Genomic DNA, 20,804 nt, shown 5'->3' with positions numbered 1-20,804 from the left:
CCATTTTGTCACCTGATGTGATTTTCCTATGTATTGTAAATTCTATCTCTATGATGTTAATAAGGCAGGATTAGAGGCAGTTATGTTAATGAGGCAGGACTCAATCTACAAGATTAGGTTGTATGTTAAGTCAATCTCTTTTGAAATATATAAGAGAGAAGTGAGCTGAGAGACAGGGGGATCTCATACCACCAAGAAACAAGAGCTAGGAGCAGAATGTGTCCTTTGGACCCGGGGTCCGTGTGCTGATCAGCTCCTAGACCAGGGGAAGAAGGATGACAAGGACCTTCCTGCAGAGTTGACAGAGAGAGAAAGCCTTTCCCTGGAGCTGGTGCCCTAACTTCTAGCCTCCTAGACTGTGAGAGAATAAATTTCTCTTGTTAAAGCCATCCACTTGTGGCATTTCTGGTATAGCAGCACTAGATGACTAAAACAAGGAGGCAGTCAATGAATAAAGTGAAGACATGGGATATATGAGGTCTGGTAGGTTCTCAGAAGCCTCCTGATGTGTGTTGGAGTTAAGGAGAAGCCCTTGCCAATCTGGCCAGCGTTTAGAAGGCCTAGTGGTCAGAGGTCTGGTGCAGGCATAGGGGGATCCAAGTCCTCTTCTACTGTTAACTGCACAGAGGTTTTTTTTTTTTTTAATAATTTTTATTGTGCTTAAATTTTTTTTTTTTTTTTTTAAGTTGCAAAGAGGTTTTTACTCCTCTGCTCCAAGGGGCATTAGCATCTGTATTAGTCTCTTAGGGCTACTGTAACAAATTGCCACAAACTGGGTGGCTTAAAACAGCAGAAATTTATTCTCTCGCAGTTCTAGAGGCCAGAATCTGAAATCAAGATGTCAACAAGGCCATGCTGTCTCTGAAGGCTCTAGGGGAGAATCTGTTCCATGACTTTCTCCTAGCTTCTGGAGTTGCTGGCGATCCTTGGTATTCCTTGTTGGTATCACTTCAGCCTCTGCCTCCGTCATCACATGGCATTCCCTCTGTGTGCCCCTTCCTCTTCTCGAAAGGACACCAGCCACTGGATTAGGGCCCACTGTAATCCAACATGGCCTTATCTTAACTTCATTACATCGGCAAGACCCTATTTCCAAACGAGGTCATATTCACAGCAGGGGGTTAGGACTTGAACATATATTTTTGGGGGACACAATTTAACCCATAACGGCATCCAAGCACTTATGTTTTCTTTTCTTTCTTTTTTTTTTTAGTAACCCCTCTTTAAACCATTGTCGTTGTTAGGCGCCATCAAGCTGATTTTAACTCCTAGCAACCCCATGTGACAGAGAAGAACTGTCCCATAGGGTTTTATAGGCTGTAATCTTTATGGGAGTAGATTGCCAGTCCTTCCTCTTGAGGAGCCACTGGGTGGGGTCGAACCACCAACTTTTTGGTTAGCAGCATAGTGCTTAACCGCTTTGCCATCAGGGCCCCTTTTTAAACCATTAAGTGTCTGAAAAGTGTTTTAATTTCATTTTTGCAGAATAAATCATGTATTTCATATTCTGAAATGCCCACCAAGAAACACATGTTGAATTATTTTGTTAAAATAAATACTATTTTACTTTTTCCAATTTTTCAGTGTAGCCATTGCTCAAATTATAAACATGTTACTTGTTATTATTTGGTGGGTCTAAAGAGATTACGGGTTCCCTCTTAATTCTTCAGTCTGAAATGACTTCACTTTCTGGGGTTGTCATTTTTCTCAGCAGCCACCAAGCTATCCCAAGGAATCGTGTAACTTTGTGCCTGGCATAAAGACTGCGCGTGTTAACATCTTTTTTCACCGCTGTTTTCACTTCCTCCCAGTACTAACCACAGTTCCATGATCTTACCATGTGTGATTTCCTTCTCTTAAGTACAAATTTCTTAAATCTCATTCCTCTTTCCCCGCTTTCTTCCAACCATGAAAATTGCCTCTCTGTCTTCTTTTCATTTGTGTGTTAAAGAATATTTAGTAAGGGCAGTACTAGTGATAGGTTTGTATCAAGGATAAGTAAGCTTACAGAGAATTTCCGACGATACAATAAATTTTCTCAGAAGGCTGTATAGCTGTATAACACGGAGGGAAAAAAAAAAAAAGAAGGGATTCAAGAGGAAATCTCACTGAGGGAAAAGTGAAAGGCTTGTGAAACTGCTCTTCCTTTCACAATATTAAATCATAACCTGTTCCCTTAGGGTGGTGGAAGCCTGGATGAGGTGAGGATGTGGATCGGAAACCAACAAGGGCAGCAAAGGTGGAATGAGCCTGGAAGAGGTTCATTTAGAAATGGGTGTCTCATACTGGGAAAAGAAGCTGGGGGAAAGATAAGCAAGACACATAGGCCACGATCTAAGCAGCAAATATTCAGGGAAATGCTAGTGTAGGGAAATGGTTCAGAAGTAGAGAGCCTGGGGTTTAGAAGCAAGAACTCCCTTTATCCATTTCCTGGGAATTCAACTATGATAGAATAAACAAGCTATAACAAAAAGTGCTGCAAACAATGGTCTCTGAGCTCATGCCTCAATGGGACCAGCCCCAGCCAGTGGAGCTTCCAAGCCAAAGAGCCTTCTCCATGGCTGGTTGTAATACTGTGTCAGAAAACAAAGGTTATGACAATTTCAATTCTGTGTAAATGAGGTTCAAATAAAGACTAAATGTGTATATGTATATATATATATATATTGGTGGGTGTTTAGTTCAGCTTTAAAAAGTGGGCCAATGGTCCCCTTTCATGAAGTTACTATATTCCCTTTCTTTGATCAAAAGTGATTCCAGAATTTGGGAAGAGGGAGGCTGAACCCAGGTGGAGATTCTGCTTCAAATCCTTCCTCCAGGTTGGCAGGTGTTACGGATTGAATTGTGTCCCCCAAATAATGTTCGTCAAATTGGCTAGTCCATGATTCCCAGTATTTTGTGATTGTCCACCATTTTGTCACCTGATGTGATTTTCCTATGTGCTGTAAATCCTACCTCTACAATGTTAATGAGGTGGGATTAGTGGCAGTTACGTTAATGAGGCAGGACTCAATCTACAAGATTAGATTGTGTCTTAAATTAATCTCTTGAAAGAGAGAAGTAAGCAGAGAGACAGAGGACCTCATACTATCAAGAAAGAAGAGCCAGGAGCAGAGTGAGTCCTTTGGACCCTGGTTCCCTGGGCTGAGAACCTCCTAGACCAGGGGACGATTGATGACAAGGACCTTCCCATAGAGCTGACAGAGAGAGAAAGCCTTACCCTGCATCTGGTGCTCTGAATTTGGACTTCTAGCATCCTAGACTGTGAAAGAATAAATTTCTCTTTGTTAAAGCCATCCACTTGTGGCATTCCTGTTATAGCAGCACTGGATGACGAAGACAGCAGGTATCGATCTATACTTCTTATATCAGGCTTATTAACATTTGCCAAACAAGTAGGTATAAACTGCTTCTCATGGGGGTAGGGAGGATGGAAGGAGGAGCCTCAGGTATTGTGAACACAGTAGCATTAAATAGACTTGGTTCATAAAAATACCAAGTTTGGAAGAGGATGAGGGCCAATAGGCTCTCTCACGCATTGCTTGTGATTATCTTATCAAGTTGAATATTCACATATCATACAAACCAGTAATTGCTCTTCAAGGCATACACCCAAGAGAAACTCGTGCAAATGTACATTAGGAGACAGGTGCCAGAATCTTCCGAGAACCATTTTGCATAACTAAGGCAAACAAAAGAACTGGAAACAGCCCAAACGGCCATCACCAGGTAATGAATAAATAAATAAATGGTGATAGGCTCCAGGAATTGATGGAATATCAATTGAGATGTTTCAACAAACAGATGTAGCACTGGAGGTGCTCACTCATCTATGCCAAGAAATATGGAAGACAGCTTCCTGGCCAACTGACTGGAAGAGATCCATATTTATGCCTATTCCCAAGAAAGGTGATCCAAATGAATGTGGAAATTATAGAACTGTATCATTAATATCACACGCAAGCAAAATTTTGCTGAAGATCATTCAAAAACGGCTGCAACAGTATATCGACAGGGAACTGCCAGAAATTCAGGCTGGTTTCAGAAGAGGACGTGGAACCAGGGATATCATTGCTGATGTCAGATGGATCCCAGCTGAAAGCAGAGAATGCCAGAAGGGTGTTTACCTGAGTTTTATTGACTATGCAAAGGCGTTCGACTGTGTGGATCATAACAAACTATGGATAACATTGCCAAGAATGGGAATTCCAAAACACTTAATTGTGCTCATGAGGAACCTTTACATAGATCAAGAGGCAGTTGTTCAGACAGAACAAGGGGATGCTGATTGGTTTAAAGTCAGGAAAGGTGTGCGCCAGGGTTACATTCTTTCTCCATGCCTATTCAATCTGTATGCTGAGCAAATAACTTGAGAACCTGAACTATATGAAGAAGAACGGGGCATCAGGATTGGAGGAAGACTCATTAACAGCTTGCTCTATGCAGATGACACAACCTTGCTTGCTGAAAGTGAAGAGGCCTTGAAGCACTTACTAATGAAGATCAAAGACCACAGCCTTCAATTAGGATTGCACCTCAAGATAAAGAAAACCAAAATCCTCACAACTGGACCAATGAGCAACATCATGATAAATGGAGAAAAGATTGAAGTTGTCAAGGATTTCATTTTACTTGGATCTACAATCAACAGCCATGGAAGCAGCAGTCAAGAAACCAAAAGACGCATTGCATTGGGTAAATCTGCTGCAAAAGACCTCTTTAAAGTGTTCAAGAGCAAAGATGTCACCTTGAAGACTAAGGTGCGCCTGACTCAAGCCATGGTATTTTCAATGGCATCACATGCATGTGAAAGCTGGACAATGAATAAGGAAGATCAAAGAAGAATTGATGCCTTTGAATTGTGTTGGCAAAGAACACTGAATATACCATGGACTGCCAGAAGAACGAACAAATCTGTCTTGGAAGAAGTACAACCAGAATGCTCCTTAGAGGCAAGGATGGCGAGACTGGGTCTTTGATACTTTGGACATGTTGTCAGGAGGGATCAGTCTCTGGAAAAGGATATCGTGCTTGGGAGAGTGCAGGGTCAGCGGAAGAGAGGAAGACGGTCAACAAGGTGGATTGACACAGTGGCTGCAACAATGGGCTCAAGCATAACAACAATTGTGAGGACGGCTCAGGACCGGGCAGTGTTTCGTTCTCTTGTGCATAGGGTCGCTATGATTCGGAACCAACTCGACAGCACGTAACAACAACAACAACAATAGCCACACAATGAAAATATTTCATACACCAATAGAAATATATTTGCAACACTCTAAGTGAAAAGAATAAGTCCCAAGTGACATTGCTATACAGTAATGATTTTTTATGATTTTTCCCCAATCAAAGTGGTATCCAAAGATTTGTCTTCAATATCATTGGCCCTATCTCCCATTGTTTGAAATTTGCTCCTAAAACCTTCCATGGCACTGTCTCTTCCTGAAATCTTGTTGTTTATCTTTTGGGTTTCTAATTGCTGTTTTTTGTGTGATTTCTAGTTGTTTGTATTTTGACATTGTGTTTCTGTATTTTTTTTTCTTGAATTTTGCCATTGCTTTGTTTGCCTTTTCCATGATTTTGTCTGTATTTTTTCCTCATTTTTTCTGCATTTTCCTTCATCTCTTGGAAAAAAAAAAAAGTTGGGGAGCCCTAAATACTAGAGCTTTGAATTCCCTATCAGGTAGTTCCAGTACCCTCACTTCTACTGAAAGGTCATCTGGTATTTTATTTTGGACGCTTTCTAGAGTCATCCTGTCCTGTTTTTGTTTAATATGTTTCAATATTAATGTCGAATATCCTGTCTTCAGGACATTCAGGAATTTTTTCTTTGTTTATTGGTTTTAGATTTGTTTGCTTCTTCCTCCTTTTTTGTTTTATTTGGTTATGTCTCGGCAGGCGGGCTGGGCGTTCTTTGTTGTTTACTCATCTGTGGGTATGATACTTCTCACCACCTTGTCTAGGCTGGCAGGGCTGTTCACTCAGCTATGATGCAGCAGGGTAGGTCCAGCTGAGGGGGAGTAATGGGAATGGGTTATTTGTGGCATGTACTGGGGCCAAGAGGGCAGGGCTGGGGGTCACACCGCAAGATTCCATGGCCCATATCAGTACTGCTCTAGGATGCAGTGCTCAGCGTGTGGTGCAGTCAGGCAGGAGGCAAGAGGGAGGATGTGATATGTGGAGCTAAGTGGTGTGGGAAAGAAGAGAGAGAAATGGAAGCCAAACACAAAACAACAAAATAATAATGATAATAATAAAATAATAAGAAGAACAACAAAAAATGCCCAGAGGGAGCTCACCAGTGTGGCAGTGCAGACTGGGGAAGCTGTGTGCCAGAAGGAGGTGAGACAGAGTGAGAGAGACAAAACAAAAAGAAGCCAAACAACAACAACAATAAGTGGCACTGAAGGAACTGACCGGTGGGGGCAGGGCGGATCCAAATGGCAAGGAGCTGGTATCTCTCTGGCTGAGCGACCCGTGACCCACCAGAAAGTGGTGGAGGGAAGAAGGGTGGGGCTGGGAAAGCACGTATCCCTGGATGCCGGGAGCGCTGTCTCCTCCTGGGAGCTCTGTGAAGTTGCCTTTCTGTACTCCCTGTCTACCACCGTTGGTGTCTGAGAGGTCCACGATGGCATGTCCATGTGACTTTAGCTGATAGGGGACCTCTACTCTGTAGTACTCCTCGTTCTTTGTTCTTTGTCCATTTCCTACTCACTCCATTTGGTGCTTGATTGAGTTCTTTATTCCTTCATTTGATGCTTAGGGTTCCAAGATTGATGATTGTAACTGTTTTACTTAGTTTTTGGGGTCTTTGGGACTGTGTAGTGCTTCTATCTATAGCGTCATGTTGGCTCTACCCAATGGCTGATTTTTCTGAAGTAAATCCCCGGAGCTTCCTTCCAAGGTGCCTCTGGTAAACTCAAGCCTTCAACCTTTTGATTAGCAGCCAAGTGCATTAACCGTTTGTACCAATCCAGGGACTACAAACTAAAGCAAAGATACCTATAATTTTTAGAAATACATACATATACACGTATGTGTGTGTGTATATATATATTTATGTACATACAGTTAGGCATCCCTTGCTTAATGTCCATAATACGTTCTGTGAAATGGAAGGTTATGTGATTCGGACATTGCGGGAAAACCATATTATATATATGAGACATGAGATACACGTATTGAGTGCGGGAAGCTGTTGCGTTTACTATGTTCAGTTACGTCCAATACACCCCATTCTTTGACCAGGATTTCTGAGCTCTATTATGACCTTATGGGACCATGAATATATACGCAATCAGATCTTACCCGAAAAGACATTACGCGGCACATGACTGTCTGTATATGTATTTATATGCTAAAACAGTATATGAAAAGGCAATGGATTGATATGAAATCAGGTTTAGGATACGGATTATAATGGGTGGGAGAGAAGCATAGAGGCTGATGATGTGAATCATTGGTGATGTATTAATTCTAGTGGTGGATGTTGGGCTCACAGGTGCTTCTTATTATTAATAAACAAACAAGTAAATAAATACCGTGTCTTTTCCATGACTGGTCATAATAGCGTCATGAAACAAAGATTATGACAATTTCAATTTTGTGTAAATGAGATTAAAATAAAGGAAAAAAATATTGGTAGGTGTTATTTAATTCAGTGGAATGTTAGTAACTCTGCTAATAACTTAGCTTTTAGACTTTAATCTTATTTCCCCTTCTCACTTTCTGTAAAAAGTGCCTAATGTGAATAACTGTCAGTTCCTGCTTTAGTTTTTACACTGGTGCTTTCTAAAAAGACTACTTTACCATAAAGATATAAATGGAAAGGTAAATGTGGTATGTGAACCATTCTGAACCCCCCACAAACTCTTGGTTAAGGCACAGCTGGGTCCCTAGGGTCCCTAAGCATAAATATGGAAGCAAGTTGGTGAGAGAAGAAAATTAACTGAGCAGTGTTAGACACTTGGAGGAGTCCCTGGGTGGTGCAAATGTTTAATGTGCTCAGCGACTAACTGAAAGGTTGGTGGTTCAAGTCTACCCCAGAGACACTTCAAGGGAAAGACCCGGTGATTTACTTCCAAAAAATCAGCCAGCAAAAACCCTGTAGAGCACAGTTCTACTCTGACACACATGGGGTCACAATAAGTCAGAGTTGACTCAACAGCGACAGTTTTTTTTTTTTTTTTTTTGGACACTTGCAAGTAATAAAACAGTTTCCATGATGCCAATTCTTGAAGTTAATTAAGTCCTGAAAGAGACTGTACCGTTTCCACTAAGACTATGGACAATTATGGTAAGTTTCTATATTTGTTTTGAAGCACTAAAATTCCACAATACAGTAAAATGTTTTGATAAAATAATTTGTAAATTAGAAGTTTTATTAACAGCTGGTCAAGCCCATTTGTGTGTAAGCAGAGCTCTGAGGATATTCATTGGTTACATAATTACGGATTTGCCCAGTTTATAGTTCTCTCATTTCTCCACTTGCCTTTTCTGCCTCCTCTTACTTCCCTCTTTACAGGTTCATGTGCTTTGATCTCATCCTAGTCCATCAGACTGGTGACCAATTCACCAATACTAATTTTTTCCCCCTCTTACAGAAATGCTGAGGTATGTTCCTCATGTGTTCAGATGGTGTGGTTTTATGTAATATGATTTGCCAAGTTTTTGGTGGTTACCATGTGATCCCCTCCAGCAATGATTAAGTATCCAGTGATCTTGAGAAAAATACCTCTTCATTTATAAATATCGACCCTAGTAGGAAAAGGGACCATAATTATTAAAATTTTATGCATTTATAGCTCTTTACTCATGGTATAAAAAAAGAGGTCACTACGAGTAGGAATCGACTTGACGGCAACAGGTTTTTTGGGGTTTTTTCTTTGACACTTCTTTTGTAATATATTTGAAATTAATCTGATAATGTGATATTAAACACATGCCAACTACTTCTGACTTCATGAAGCATACAAAATAGCCCCCAAGAATCACAGGTGTTTCTGAGTTTGTCACCAGATTTTTTTAAACTTTCTCTGTACCTCTTATAATCTGATGGTACAAATGGTTAATGAGTTGGGCTGCTAAAGATTAGAAGTTTAAGTCCAACTGAGAGGTGCCTCAGAAGACAAGCCTGGTAATCTGCTTCTAAAAATCAACCATTGAAAACCCTATAGAGCACAGTTCTACCCTGGTACACATGGGGTCCCCATGAGTCAGAACTCAACGGCAACTGGTTTTTTAATCTTTACTTGGTCACGGTACTATAGTTTGCGCTCTCAAGAGTTTGAGCTTTAGACATATCAATGTTGAAATGAGAAGAACCAGGTCGTTAGCTATGCTTAAAACGAAATAAGCACAGACACAAACGTCTTCATATCGTACTTCTGTTTTTAGAAGGTGCTAGATACAGATGTAGGAAACCCTGGTGGTGTAGTGGTTAAGTGCTACAACTGTGAACCAAGAGGTCGGCAGTTCGAATCCGCCAGGCGCTCCTTGGAAACTCAATGGGGCAGTTCTACTCTGTCCTATAGGGTCGTTATGAGTTGGAATCGACTCAATGGCAGTGGGTTCGGTTTTTTTTTTTTTTTTTTGGTTTAGATACAGGCGGGAAATCCTGGTGGCATAGAGGTTAAGAGCTACCGCTGCTAACTATAAGGTCAGCAGTTGAATCCACCAGGCGCTCCTTGGAAACTGTATGGGGCAGTTCTACTCTGTCCTATAGGGTCACTATGAGTTGGAATCGACTTGATTGCAGTGTTTTTTTTTTTTTTTTTTTTTTCAGTTTAGATACAGGTGGGAGGGAGCAGTACTGAGGATTTTTCAATATTTGTGAAGGCTCAATGGCTAGGAAGTAGAAAGCAAGAGTGGAGTAAATTGAGTTCTGTTTATTTACTAACAGTAGTAGTAGTGGCTAACTGTTAAGTCCTTTATACTGTTTATGTCATCAATATTTGCAGAAAATAAAAAGCATACACTTGAACCAAAACTTCAACCCAAGATTATATGAAATTTGAAGGCTTACAGGTGCCTAAGATGTTTTCTATGAGGAAAGTGAAAATCCTGGGTGGAATTTGATTTCTGCTTTTAGAGAGGACTAGACTTTTAACAAATCTAGACATATGAGTGGGGAGGTGTGGAAAAGAAACAGGAGAATTTTAGAATTAAAAGACTTAGAGATCTAGCTCTAATCCAAGAGGAAGAAACTTAGACCTAGAGACCTAAGCTTCCAGCTGGTTCCAGAGTTTCCCAAGCCAAATCCCCTCACGATTTAATGGTGTTTCTGTCACACTAAGCTGAATAAAGAATGAGTGGTGAGAAGGAAGGAGCCTAAGAAGACAGTACAGAAATACCATTTGGGCCAATTTGGTATTCAGACCATTTCGAGCCTTAAATCCGTGACAGAATCTAATGTCTGTAGCTGTGAGACCCCAAATCTCACAGAGCCGATGTCAAGCTGCTTGAAAGGCAATTTTACCAGCGAGACCACAGAATTTACTCAAAGGCCAGGGCACAGAACACAATTACTAACAATAAATTATGTAGGAGTGTGAGTAGGAGTCTCCACATACTGATGTTTTAAAAGACTTTACACTCTTAAATACCTCTCAATGGAGAATTTTGCTGAATTAAACATATATACCCACCAATGGTCTATTAGTTTTTTGTACTGTGGTGACTTTAGTGTTGCTGTGATGCTGGAAACTATGCCACCAGTATTTCAAATACCAGCAGGGTCACCCATGGTGGACAGGTTTCAGCAGAGCTTCCAGACTAAGCCAGACTAGGAAGAAAGACCTGGCATTTTACTTCCAAATATTAGCCAATGTAAACACTACAGATCACAACAGAATATTGTCTAACACAGTGCAAAAAGATGAGCCCCCAGGTTGAAAAGTGCCCAAAATCTACAGTGGCCACAGCAATGGACTCAAGCATACCAATGATCATGAAGATGGAGCAGGACTGGGCAATGTTTCGTTCTGTTTTATATGTGGGTTACCATGAGTCAGAGCTGACTCGACACCAACTATCAACAATGAAACATATGGAGAACGGATCACAAAACACTCTGAAGTAGGTTTGCATGTCAGCAGAGGGAACAGAAGATGTGCTTCCATGACACAGTAAAATATACCTTCAAAGTATATGCTAGAGCAGTGGACACAGTGCAGCAGCAGCTGGCAGCCAAGCCTGAAGTGCTCACTAGCCCTTTTAGCAAAGTCTCTCAGCTTCAGTCAAAAAGTGGGGCTGAGGTGGCTGCGTCTGTGACCACCAGCGTGCTTTCTGGCAGCAGTAATTTCCATTACACCTGTAAATGCCTAAAGTGTTCATCGGAAGCAGCATTTTTAATACAAATTGCCCTGATTCATACATAGCTTAACAGACTGTATGTAGCATGTGATAAATGTAAACAAAGCCTTGAGGGTATTTACAGGTGGGAAGAGATTTTGTTTCCGGTTGTGGATCCTCCAGCTTCTAGAAGGTAACTGGTGGGGAGGGGAGAGGGAGATAAGGGGAAGCAGTGATGCATGCAAGGAGGAAAATCTCTAATACGTCATTTTTCTAAATATTGGCAGTAACTTTCTTGGAACACTGTTTTAAAACTTTTCCCCACTCTTTTCTTCAACGTCTAAACTTTAACCAGTTCATGATCCATGAGTTACAATTTCTTTCACCTCTAGTTTCTCAGCACGAGTTCCTTCACTGATCTCTTGCCTCCTCCAGACCTCTTTGACTTGACACGTCTTCAAAGAAAAGAAATCAATTGGTTTAACACCAGATGGATAGATTCCTACTGCAGAGCAAGGACGAATTCTCAGAGGGACTTCTTGCTAGACAATGTGACCAGAGATCATGGGCTACCATCGAAACTCAAGGTACTTCACTGTATTTGTCAAACATTTAAGGAAAGTTTTTCCACTCTTGTAATTATTTTCTTGGAGGTTGTGGGAAAGTCTCTCATGTGTCAGACAATATAAGGCACTAGGATACAGCCCAGGGGCGGGAAGAGAATGAGAAGAGTGAAATAAACACGGGGGAGAAGATGGGCAATAATTTTGTCAGCTAAGTATTGGATTTAACCTTCTTGAATAGCTATATTTAATTAACATTTCTTTTGATCATTTTCTCAATATTCAAACTTGCACCCATGACGAAATTTCCTTCAGCTTCATATCCTTCTCATTCATCTAATTTATTCATTCAACCATTGAGTACTTAACATCTGGCATTCTTCTGCCCATTGAAACACTCTAGTAAACAAGAGTTTATATTCTAGTTGGAGTAGACATTTAATAAACAGGTAAGCAAACAAAGAGTATAATTTCACACACTCGTAGATAATGTAGACAGGGGCTCCATTGATGTAGGGCCTTTGGTAAAGATTTTGGATTTTATTCTACTTTTAATAGGTATAAACAGGCAGCGATGTTATCAGAGTTAAGTTTTAAAAGGACGATCTGGTTGCTGTGTGGAGAACGGACCGTAAGGGGGTGAAAGTAGAAGCTGGGAGACTATTTCAGGAGGTTGTTGATTTAGAATGGAGCCTTGGTGGCACAGTGGTTAAGAGCTTGGCTGCTAGCCAAAAGCTTGGTAGTTTGAACCCACTTGGAAACCCTATGGGGTAGTTCTACTCTGTCCTCTAGGGTTGCTATGAGTCAGAATCGACTTGACAGCAACGGGTTTGGTTTTTTTGTTTTAGAGTATGTGTTGGATATAGAGACACCAAGTCTTAATGGATGGAGTACAAGGTGAATTGAGGTTTGTGCAACATGAAAAGAGGAATCAAGCATGATTCCTGGCCTGGGCTTGAACAATAGCATAGGCAGAATTCCTTCGCAGAGGAATCCTCAGCCTAGTTGCTTCTTTTTGTTATTAGTTGCCATTAAGTCGGTTCCAACTCATGGTGACCTTATGTGTAGCAGAATGAAACATTGCCTGGTCCTGTACCATCCTCGTGATCACTGGTGTGTTTGAGAGCATTGCTGTGGCTATTGTGTTAATCCATCTCACTGAGTGTTTCTCTCATTTCGGCTGACCCTCTACTTCCCAAACATGTCCTTTTCTAGTGACTGATCTTCCCTAATAATGTGTACAGAATAAGAGTGCCGAAGTCTCCCCATCCTCGCTTCTAAGGAACATTCTGGTTGTATTTCTTCTAAGACTCATTTGTTCGTTCTTCTGGCAAGCCATGATGTACTGAATATTCTTTGCCAACACCACAATTCAAATATACCAGTTCCTCTATCTTCCTGTTTTGTCCAGCTGTCACATGCATATTAGGCAATTGAAACACCATGGCTTGGGTCAGGCACATCTTAGTCATCAAAGTGACATTTTGCTTTTTAATTTGTCTTTTATTTTGTGCACATACACACATGCTCAAATAATGAAGTGATTACACGATAAAAAATTCAGTGTTATTCGCGGAGAAATAAACGAATATGCTCAAACCCTATGTCTTCCAAAGTCATGAATCCAATTATATATTTGACATTTCCACTTGGATTTCTATGAGACATTTTAGACTTAACATATTCAAATAGAATTATTTAATCTACTCCTTGTCCTAAACCTTTCTGTCCCTAGTGCTCCCCATCTCAGTAAATGGTATCTCCATTCATGCGGCTGCTCAAGCTAAAACTTGGTGGTCAGGCTTCTTCCCCACCTCATTCAATCCATCAGCAAGCACTACCTTTCAATGGTCCAAAAGTTATCCAGGCCATCCACTTATATTGTTTATTTTATTTATTTTGTTGTTGTCGTTGAGAGTATACACAGCAAAACAAACACCAATTCAACAGTCTGTGCATATACCATCGATTACATTCTTCAAGTTGTTTAACCATTCTCACCTTCCTTTTCTGAGTTGTTCCTCCCCCATTAATGTAAATTAACTGCCCCCTAAGGTTCCTATCTAATCTTTCAAGTTGCTGTTGTCAGTTTGATCCCATATCTCTGAAAAGAGCATCATGCTAAAGGCAGAACTTTTTTACTAGTTAAGCTAAACTATTGTTTGGTTTTAAGAAGACTTCAGGGGATATTTTTGGCTTAAGGTTTAAATATTATCTTAGGGCAATAGTTTCAGGGGTTCATCTAACCTTCATGGCTTCAGGAAGTTTGGAGTCTATGAAAATTTTAAGTTCTGTTCTGCTTTTTCCCCCTTTTGATCAGGATTTCTCTATAGAATCTTTGATCAAAACATTCAATAATGGTGGCTGGGCTCCATTCAGTTATTCCGGTCTTATGGTAAAGGATGCAGTTGTTCAAGGAGGCAATCAGCCACACATTCCATTTCCTTCTTCTATTCCTGACATGCTTTCTTCCTCTGTTGCTCCAGGTGAATAGAAACCAATGGTCAAGGCTTGGGATGGCCATTTGCAAGCTTTTAAGACCCCAGGCACTAGGCAATGAACTAGGTGGTAGAACAGAAGCACTACACAAGTTATTAGGCCAATTAACTGGATATCCTATGAAAGCAGGACCCTAAAGCTCCAAACCAAGAAACCAAATCCCATGAGGGTTTGGGTTGTACATAAGCGCCTCAGCAGCGACTCTCTCTCTCTTTTGTCTTAGACTGGGCTCCCTAGAGAAGCAAAACCAGTAAAGCTTATAAACACACACACACACACCCAAACCCACACACACACATATATATATAGAGAGAGAGAGAGATTTATATTAAGAAAATGGCTCATGCGGTTGTAGAGGTTAGAATATCCCAAGTCCGTGGGTCAGGCTAGAGGCTTCTGATTCACAATGCTGCAGGGGCTGGCAAACCCAAGATCAGCAAGTCAGACAGCAGGGCTCTGGCTCACAGGCAGTGAAATCTGACCAAGCCCAAGATCGTCAGGCAAGACAGCAGGTAAGTTTCTAGTTCAAGTCTCAAGAACCAGAGGTCAGACAAACAGGGGTCAGTTGCAGGATCCAGTATAAACAAAAGCCTAAGAGCCTTGCCAAAAGGTCCACCTATATTGGATGCAGGCCGTACCCACAAGGAAACTCCCTTTCAACTGATCGGCTACTCACAGCAGATCCCATCATGGAGGTGATCACATCATATCAAATCTCATCATGGAGGTGATCATATCATTATACGACTGCCACACTACATCATAACAGCCAAACCACTGAGAATCATGGCCCAGCCAAGTTGACACACTACCTTAACCATCACAGTCATTGTTGTAAATATGGCTGTCACACAACTTTTGCCAATTCGACTTTTTACGGGTGTACAACTTATTGACAGCAATTGCAATAATCGGCTGTACAACCCTACCCTTAATCAATGCAATATTTCCATCACTGTTAACTCCCCTTCCCTGCCTTCCCCTCGTAACCATTAATAAACTTTAGTCTCTATACCTTTGCCTTCTCTTGTCTTTTTATATACGCGAGGTCATACAACACTTATCCTTTTGTGATTGACATCTTTCACCCAGCATAATGTCTTCCAGCTGCATCCATACTGTAGCACGTATCAAGACTTTATTTCTCCTACTGACTGAGTAGTATTCCATCATATGTTTGTACCACATTTTGTTTATCCATTCATCTGTTGATGGGCATTTAGGTTGTTTCCACCTTTTACCTATTGTAAATAGTGCTACAGTTTCTGTTCGAGTCTCTGCTTTCAAGTCTTTTGAGCATGTACCTAGGAGTGGAATAGCTGGGCCGCATGGTAGTTCTATTTTAGTTTTTTTGAGGAACCGTCACAATGTTTTTCACAATGGCTGTACCATTTTGCATTCCCACCAGCAATGGGTAAGGGTTCCAATTTCTCCTCATCCTCACCAACATTTATTATTTTCTGTTTTTTTTTTAACCTTAGCCACTCTAGTGAGAGTGAAATGGTATCTCATTGTGGTTTTAATTTGCATCTCTCTGATAGCTAATGACTCTGAGCATCTTTCCATGTGTCTCGTAGCCATTGAATGTCCTCTTTCGCGAAATGTCTTTTCAAACCCTTTGCCCATTTTATGATTGGGTTGTCTCTTTCTTGTTAAGCTGTCAAAGTTTTATACGTATTTTGGTTATTAGATTCTTGCTAGATATATGGTTTCCGAAGATATTCTCCTAGTCAGTAGCTTGTCTTTTTATTTTTAAAGCATTCACTTTTCTTCACTGCTGTCACCCTAGTGCAAGTCTTGGACTAAGACATCAACCTCCTCCTGTCTGATCTATCTTGACTTCCTACAGCCTGCTAGTCATTCTCCACACATCATTCTGGAGCATCTTTTAAAATTACAGTAAGACTTCATCTCACTTAGTTCGGACATCATGAGAAGGGACTAATCGCTGGAGAAGGAAATCATGCTTGGTAAAGTAGAGGGATAGGGAAAAAGAGGGAGACCATCAATTAGATGGGTTGACACAGTGGCTGCAACAATGGGCTCGAAAATAGCAATGATTATGAGGACGATGCAGGCAATATTTTGCTCTGTTATACATAAGGCTGCTATAAGTCAGAGTTAACTCAAGACACCTAACAACAACAACGACTCAACTGCCTAGACTCCTCCAATGGCTTCCTTTCCATGGCACTTAGAATACAGTCTGATCTCCTTGCCTTGTCCTCTAAGGTTCTAGGAGATCTGGCTAGGCCGGTCGCTCTAGGCTCATCTTCTGCTACTCTTCTCCAGCCTCGTTCTGCTCCTGCCGAACTTTCTGCTCCTTGAACATGTCAAGCTTAGTACTGCCACACAGCTTCCCTTCTTCCTGTTCCCTCTGCCTGAAATGCCCTTTCCCTAGACCTTCACGTCGCTGGTTCCTTCTCACTATTCAGGTCTGAGGTGCTCAGTTTGGACATCCCTGACTATACTCTCTAAAGAGACACCCCGTCCCAAAACACTCTCTACAGCATTCCCCTGTTTGCATTTCTTTCATAATGCTTATCCTTAACTGAAATGATCATCTTACTGTATTTGATTTCTTCTTCATTGTCTCTGTCCTCCCTGAAATGCTCACCACTATATCCAGGATGCCGACAACAATGTTATAGCACATAGCTGGTGCTCAGTAAGAGTTTGTTGAATGCATACATTCTCATTTGTGCAAAATTTTGACAGGAAAGCATTGGCTGAAAGCCTGGTATTAAAGAAATGACAGCGTATGTCACATCCAGCAACCAATAAGACATGTCATAGTATTCCTTAGCATTTTAAAACTTAGAAATGCTAAAAGAGCTCTCAGAGTATTTTGGGAAGAAGACAGTAAAGAAGGGAGGCCAAAAGACCAAATTAGCACACCGTCTGTAAATACACCTGTGATGTAAAGTATGCTAATCCACATACAGCCTAGAACATTGTCTGGACCATATTAGACCCTCGATAAATATTTGTTGAATAAATAAATAATAGGTGAATGAATGAATACATATGAACTGAAAGCCTGCAGATGATTAGACCAAAGGTGAAAACAAATGATTAAATTTTAACCAATGGGGATATTTTTATTCCAAAATAAGAGTTCTGCTGAGGGAGAGAGGGGATCCAGTTTACTTGCAGCAACTCCATGGTAAACAGAACTAGCTCGGGCACCCTAACAATAGAAGCTGAGGACTGGCCCCTTCCTACATCTCCCTGGGTGTGGGGCAGGTCCCAGCAAGCTAGCTCCTCCTCCCGGCTTAGAGAGAGGTGAGTGCCTCACTCTGCCACCTTACCGGCTCATTGTTACTGTTGTTAGGTGCTGGCGAGTTGCTTCCAGCTCAGAGCAACACTACACACAAAAACCAAAACCAGCTCATTAGAACACGCAAGTAAGTCAGAGGACCAACAAATAGGTATTTTCCCCAACTTCTCAAATAATTAGCAAATATCCAATGTCATCATTTTGCTTTAGCTTTATATTTCTTGACCCTTTTATCCTCATCAGATGCTATAAACTAAGCTAAATTAACCAAGGGGAGGGGAAAATGTTTTTATTAAAATGACTTTTTAGACTAATACCTGTTTTATTTTTTTTTTTTAAGTAGCCACTTTGGAGATAAAATCCAGTTGAATTTGCTGGACTTTCTGTTTTTAAGAAATGTTAAGCCGAAATGATAAGGGAAACAGATACTTTTGTATTTAATGGATAGGAACAAATTAAAAAACAGCAAAAGAACAAATTAAAATACTGAAAAAGAGCAAATTAAAATACCATATTTAAAAAATATATATATTTAAATATCAAAAAAGTTTTCACAAGAAAATTAACATTCTGTACAAGTGATTAATAATATTTAAGAGTAATCATCATTAATATAATGCCACTCATGGTAATGATATGTCCCAATAGATTCTTACCAAGCCACCACCAATGACAGCTATTTTTCTCCTTTGAGTGTCAGATGAATCCATAACTGCCGAGGTGTTCCTCATAAACGTTGCCGCTTCTGTCACTTAGGGAACTGGCTGTCCTCCACACTGATTCTCTCAACCTTTATACTGCTTAGAGCCTCCAGCTTTTCAGAGTGAAGGAAGCAGTGTTTGGCTGATTTCCCTTGAATTTAGAGGATAGCATTTAACCCCTTAGTAGCCTACGGTAGAATCAACTCAGCTTAAGAAAAAAGGTAACATTGCAATAAGCAAACTTTGAAAAAGTCAGCCAAGTGAAGACACTTACTCTCTATCTTATGTATAACACATGGATTTTTTTAAACACAACTTTATGGCTTTTTTTTTTTTTTTCTTCTTTTTTTAAGGCGTGTATTCTCAGTTTCGTTTTCATTCATGATTAACCATGAATGAAACTTCCCTTGTGTGAAGTCCCAAAGAATGTTTATACTTCTCTTACAGAATAAGGTGGCATGGTTTCACCTACCTACAGATTATTCTTGTTACTAAGACCAGTCAGGAATTTCTCCAAAAGGTTTCTCATGGGTTGTCTTTGATAGACTCTACTAGGGAAATTTTTTTTTAATTGTGTAATTGATCATATCTTCTTTTTAAAAAATACCTTAAAATTAAGATCGTCTTTTTATTAAAAGATACCACTAAGCCAAAACCCAAACCCAGTGCCATCGAGTCGATTCCAACTCGTAGCGACCCTATAGGACAGAGTAGAGCTGCCCCATAGAGTTTCCAAAGAGCGCCTGGCGGATTCGAACTGCTGATCCTTTGGTTAGCAGCCGTAGCACTTAACCACTAGGCCACCATGGTTTCCAAAGACACCACTAAGAAAGTGAAAAGGCAGGTCACAGAATGGAAGAAGTACTAGAAAACTTGGAATCTAATTTGTACATCACCAGTAAAAGTGGTCGTAGAGGGTCAGACAGAAAGAGGAAGACCCTCAACGAGATGGATTGACACGGTGGCTGCTCAAGATTATGAGGCTGGCACACGACTTTTTTTTTTTACAACTAGGCAGTGTTTCTTCCGTTGTACACAGGGTTGCTATGAACTGGAACGGACTCCACGGCACCTAACAACGACAATAAAGATGGTTAACACTAAACAACAACAATAAAGATGGTTAACACTACGCTTCTGTAAACTTCCCCGGCTTCATGTTATCTATCCAGCTTTTTTGTCTTCTTTCACCCACTTTTAATGTATATTATTTGGTTTTTGTGCATATCTGTGAGCTACTTTTCCCCTGGAAAATGGTGTAGTGTACGATAAAATAAGGGCAAACGTGAAGACTCTTCACCTTAGGAGAGCACGGAGAATTCAGAATGGTTTTCCACGCTTGGGAACCAGAGTTAAACATTGTTCAATAGTGCCCCCTTGTGGATCAGTATGGTTAGCAGTTGCTAGAAAACTTTGTTAAGTATTTTGATTTATTTATTTTTTGAACAGGTTAACACGCTTGGCTGCTAAGCAAAATGTTGGAGGCTGGCGTACACCCAGCCTCAGAAGAAAGACCTGGCGATGTACTTCAGAAAAATCAGCCATTGAAAACGTCGCAGGGTACAGTTCTACTCTGACACACGGGGTTGCCATCAGTTGGAATGACTGGACAACAACTGGTAAATACGTTTACACGGCACGAAACTCGAAAGACACAAAAGAGTCTACATTCCATAGTCACTATTCTAACTCTGTCCCTTGGCCACCTATTTCTCCTGCCCAGAGAAAACCATTGTTCTGATGTCTGGGCTACAAGCCTACACGTTTCTTTCTGTCCTTTTTTTCCCTTCTTCTTCTTTTAATCATAAATGGTAGCAAATTTTATACCCAATTCTGCACAGTTTTTTTTCTACTTTACAATATATATCTTGGGAATTCTTCAACATCAATATACAGGGAACAGTCTCATTCTTTTTTTAAAAAAAGGTTTTTAAAATTATGAACTATAGCACATAAAAATAAAGTACATAAAACACAAATGTACAATACAATAAATTATTATGAGGCAAGCATTCATGTAACCACCACTCACATTAAGAAATAGAACATTTGTCAGGAGTCCACGTGTCCTTTGGCCATCACCCCTCCTTCACAGAGGCAGCCACCCTTCTGGCTTTATCACTTCCTTGCTTTTATTTATGATTTTTACCTCCCTATACAAATTCCTTAAAATACTTTAAACCAAACCACCAAACCCACTGCACTCGAGTCAATTCCGACTCATAGTGACCCTGTAAGGACAGGGTAGCACCGTCCTCTAGGGTTTCCAAGGAGCAGCTGGTGGATTCGAACTGCTGACCTTTTGATTATCAGCTGGGCTCTTGCCCACTGCACTGCCGTTCGTATCGTTGCATGTAGCACTAGTTCATTCATGTTCATTGTCATGTAGTGTTTATCCGTTCCCTTGATGATAAACATTTGGGTGTTTTCCACTTTTTTGCTGTCATGAATACAGCAGCTGCTATGACC

At 40.6% G+C, this 20,804-nt stretch overlaps 1 protein-coding gene and 1 long non-coding RNA gene across 2 annotated transcripts in view; one reads left to right on the top strand and one right to left on the bottom strand.

Annotated features, from left to right (window-relative positions):
• KMO (kynurenine 3-monooxygenase) overlaps nucleotides 1-18,624 on the bottom strand; it is a 57,574-nt gene extending 38,950 nt beyond the window's left edge. The window contains 1 exon segment of the mRNA XM_010591045.3: nucleotides 18,291-18,624. Within this exon segment, the coding sequence (XP_010589347.2) occupies nucleotides 18,291-18,365 (75 nt within the window). The 5' untranslated portion in view covers nucleotides 18,366-18,624.
• LOC135228659 (uncharacterized) overlaps nucleotides 673-20,804 on the top strand; it is a 29,064-nt gene continuing 8,932 nt past the window's right edge. The window contains exon 1 of the long non-coding RNA XR_010319422.1: nucleotides 673-19,954. This is a non-coding gene — a long non-coding RNA (uncharacterized LOC135228659). The remainder of the gene's footprint in view (nucleotides 19,955-20,804) is intronic.

The sequence above is a fragment of the Loxodonta africana genome, chromosome 25 (genome assembly GCF_030014295.1).
Source record: "Loxodonta africana isolate mLoxAfr1 chromosome 25, mLoxAfr1.hap2, whole genome shotgun sequence".
Taxonomy (NCBI): domain Eukaryota; kingdom Metazoa; phylum Chordata; class Mammalia; order Proboscidea; family Elephantidae; genus Loxodonta; species Loxodonta africana.
The sequence above is the reverse complement of the archived record's forward strand: the minus strand, read 5'-3'. Positions and strand labels throughout refer to the sequence as shown.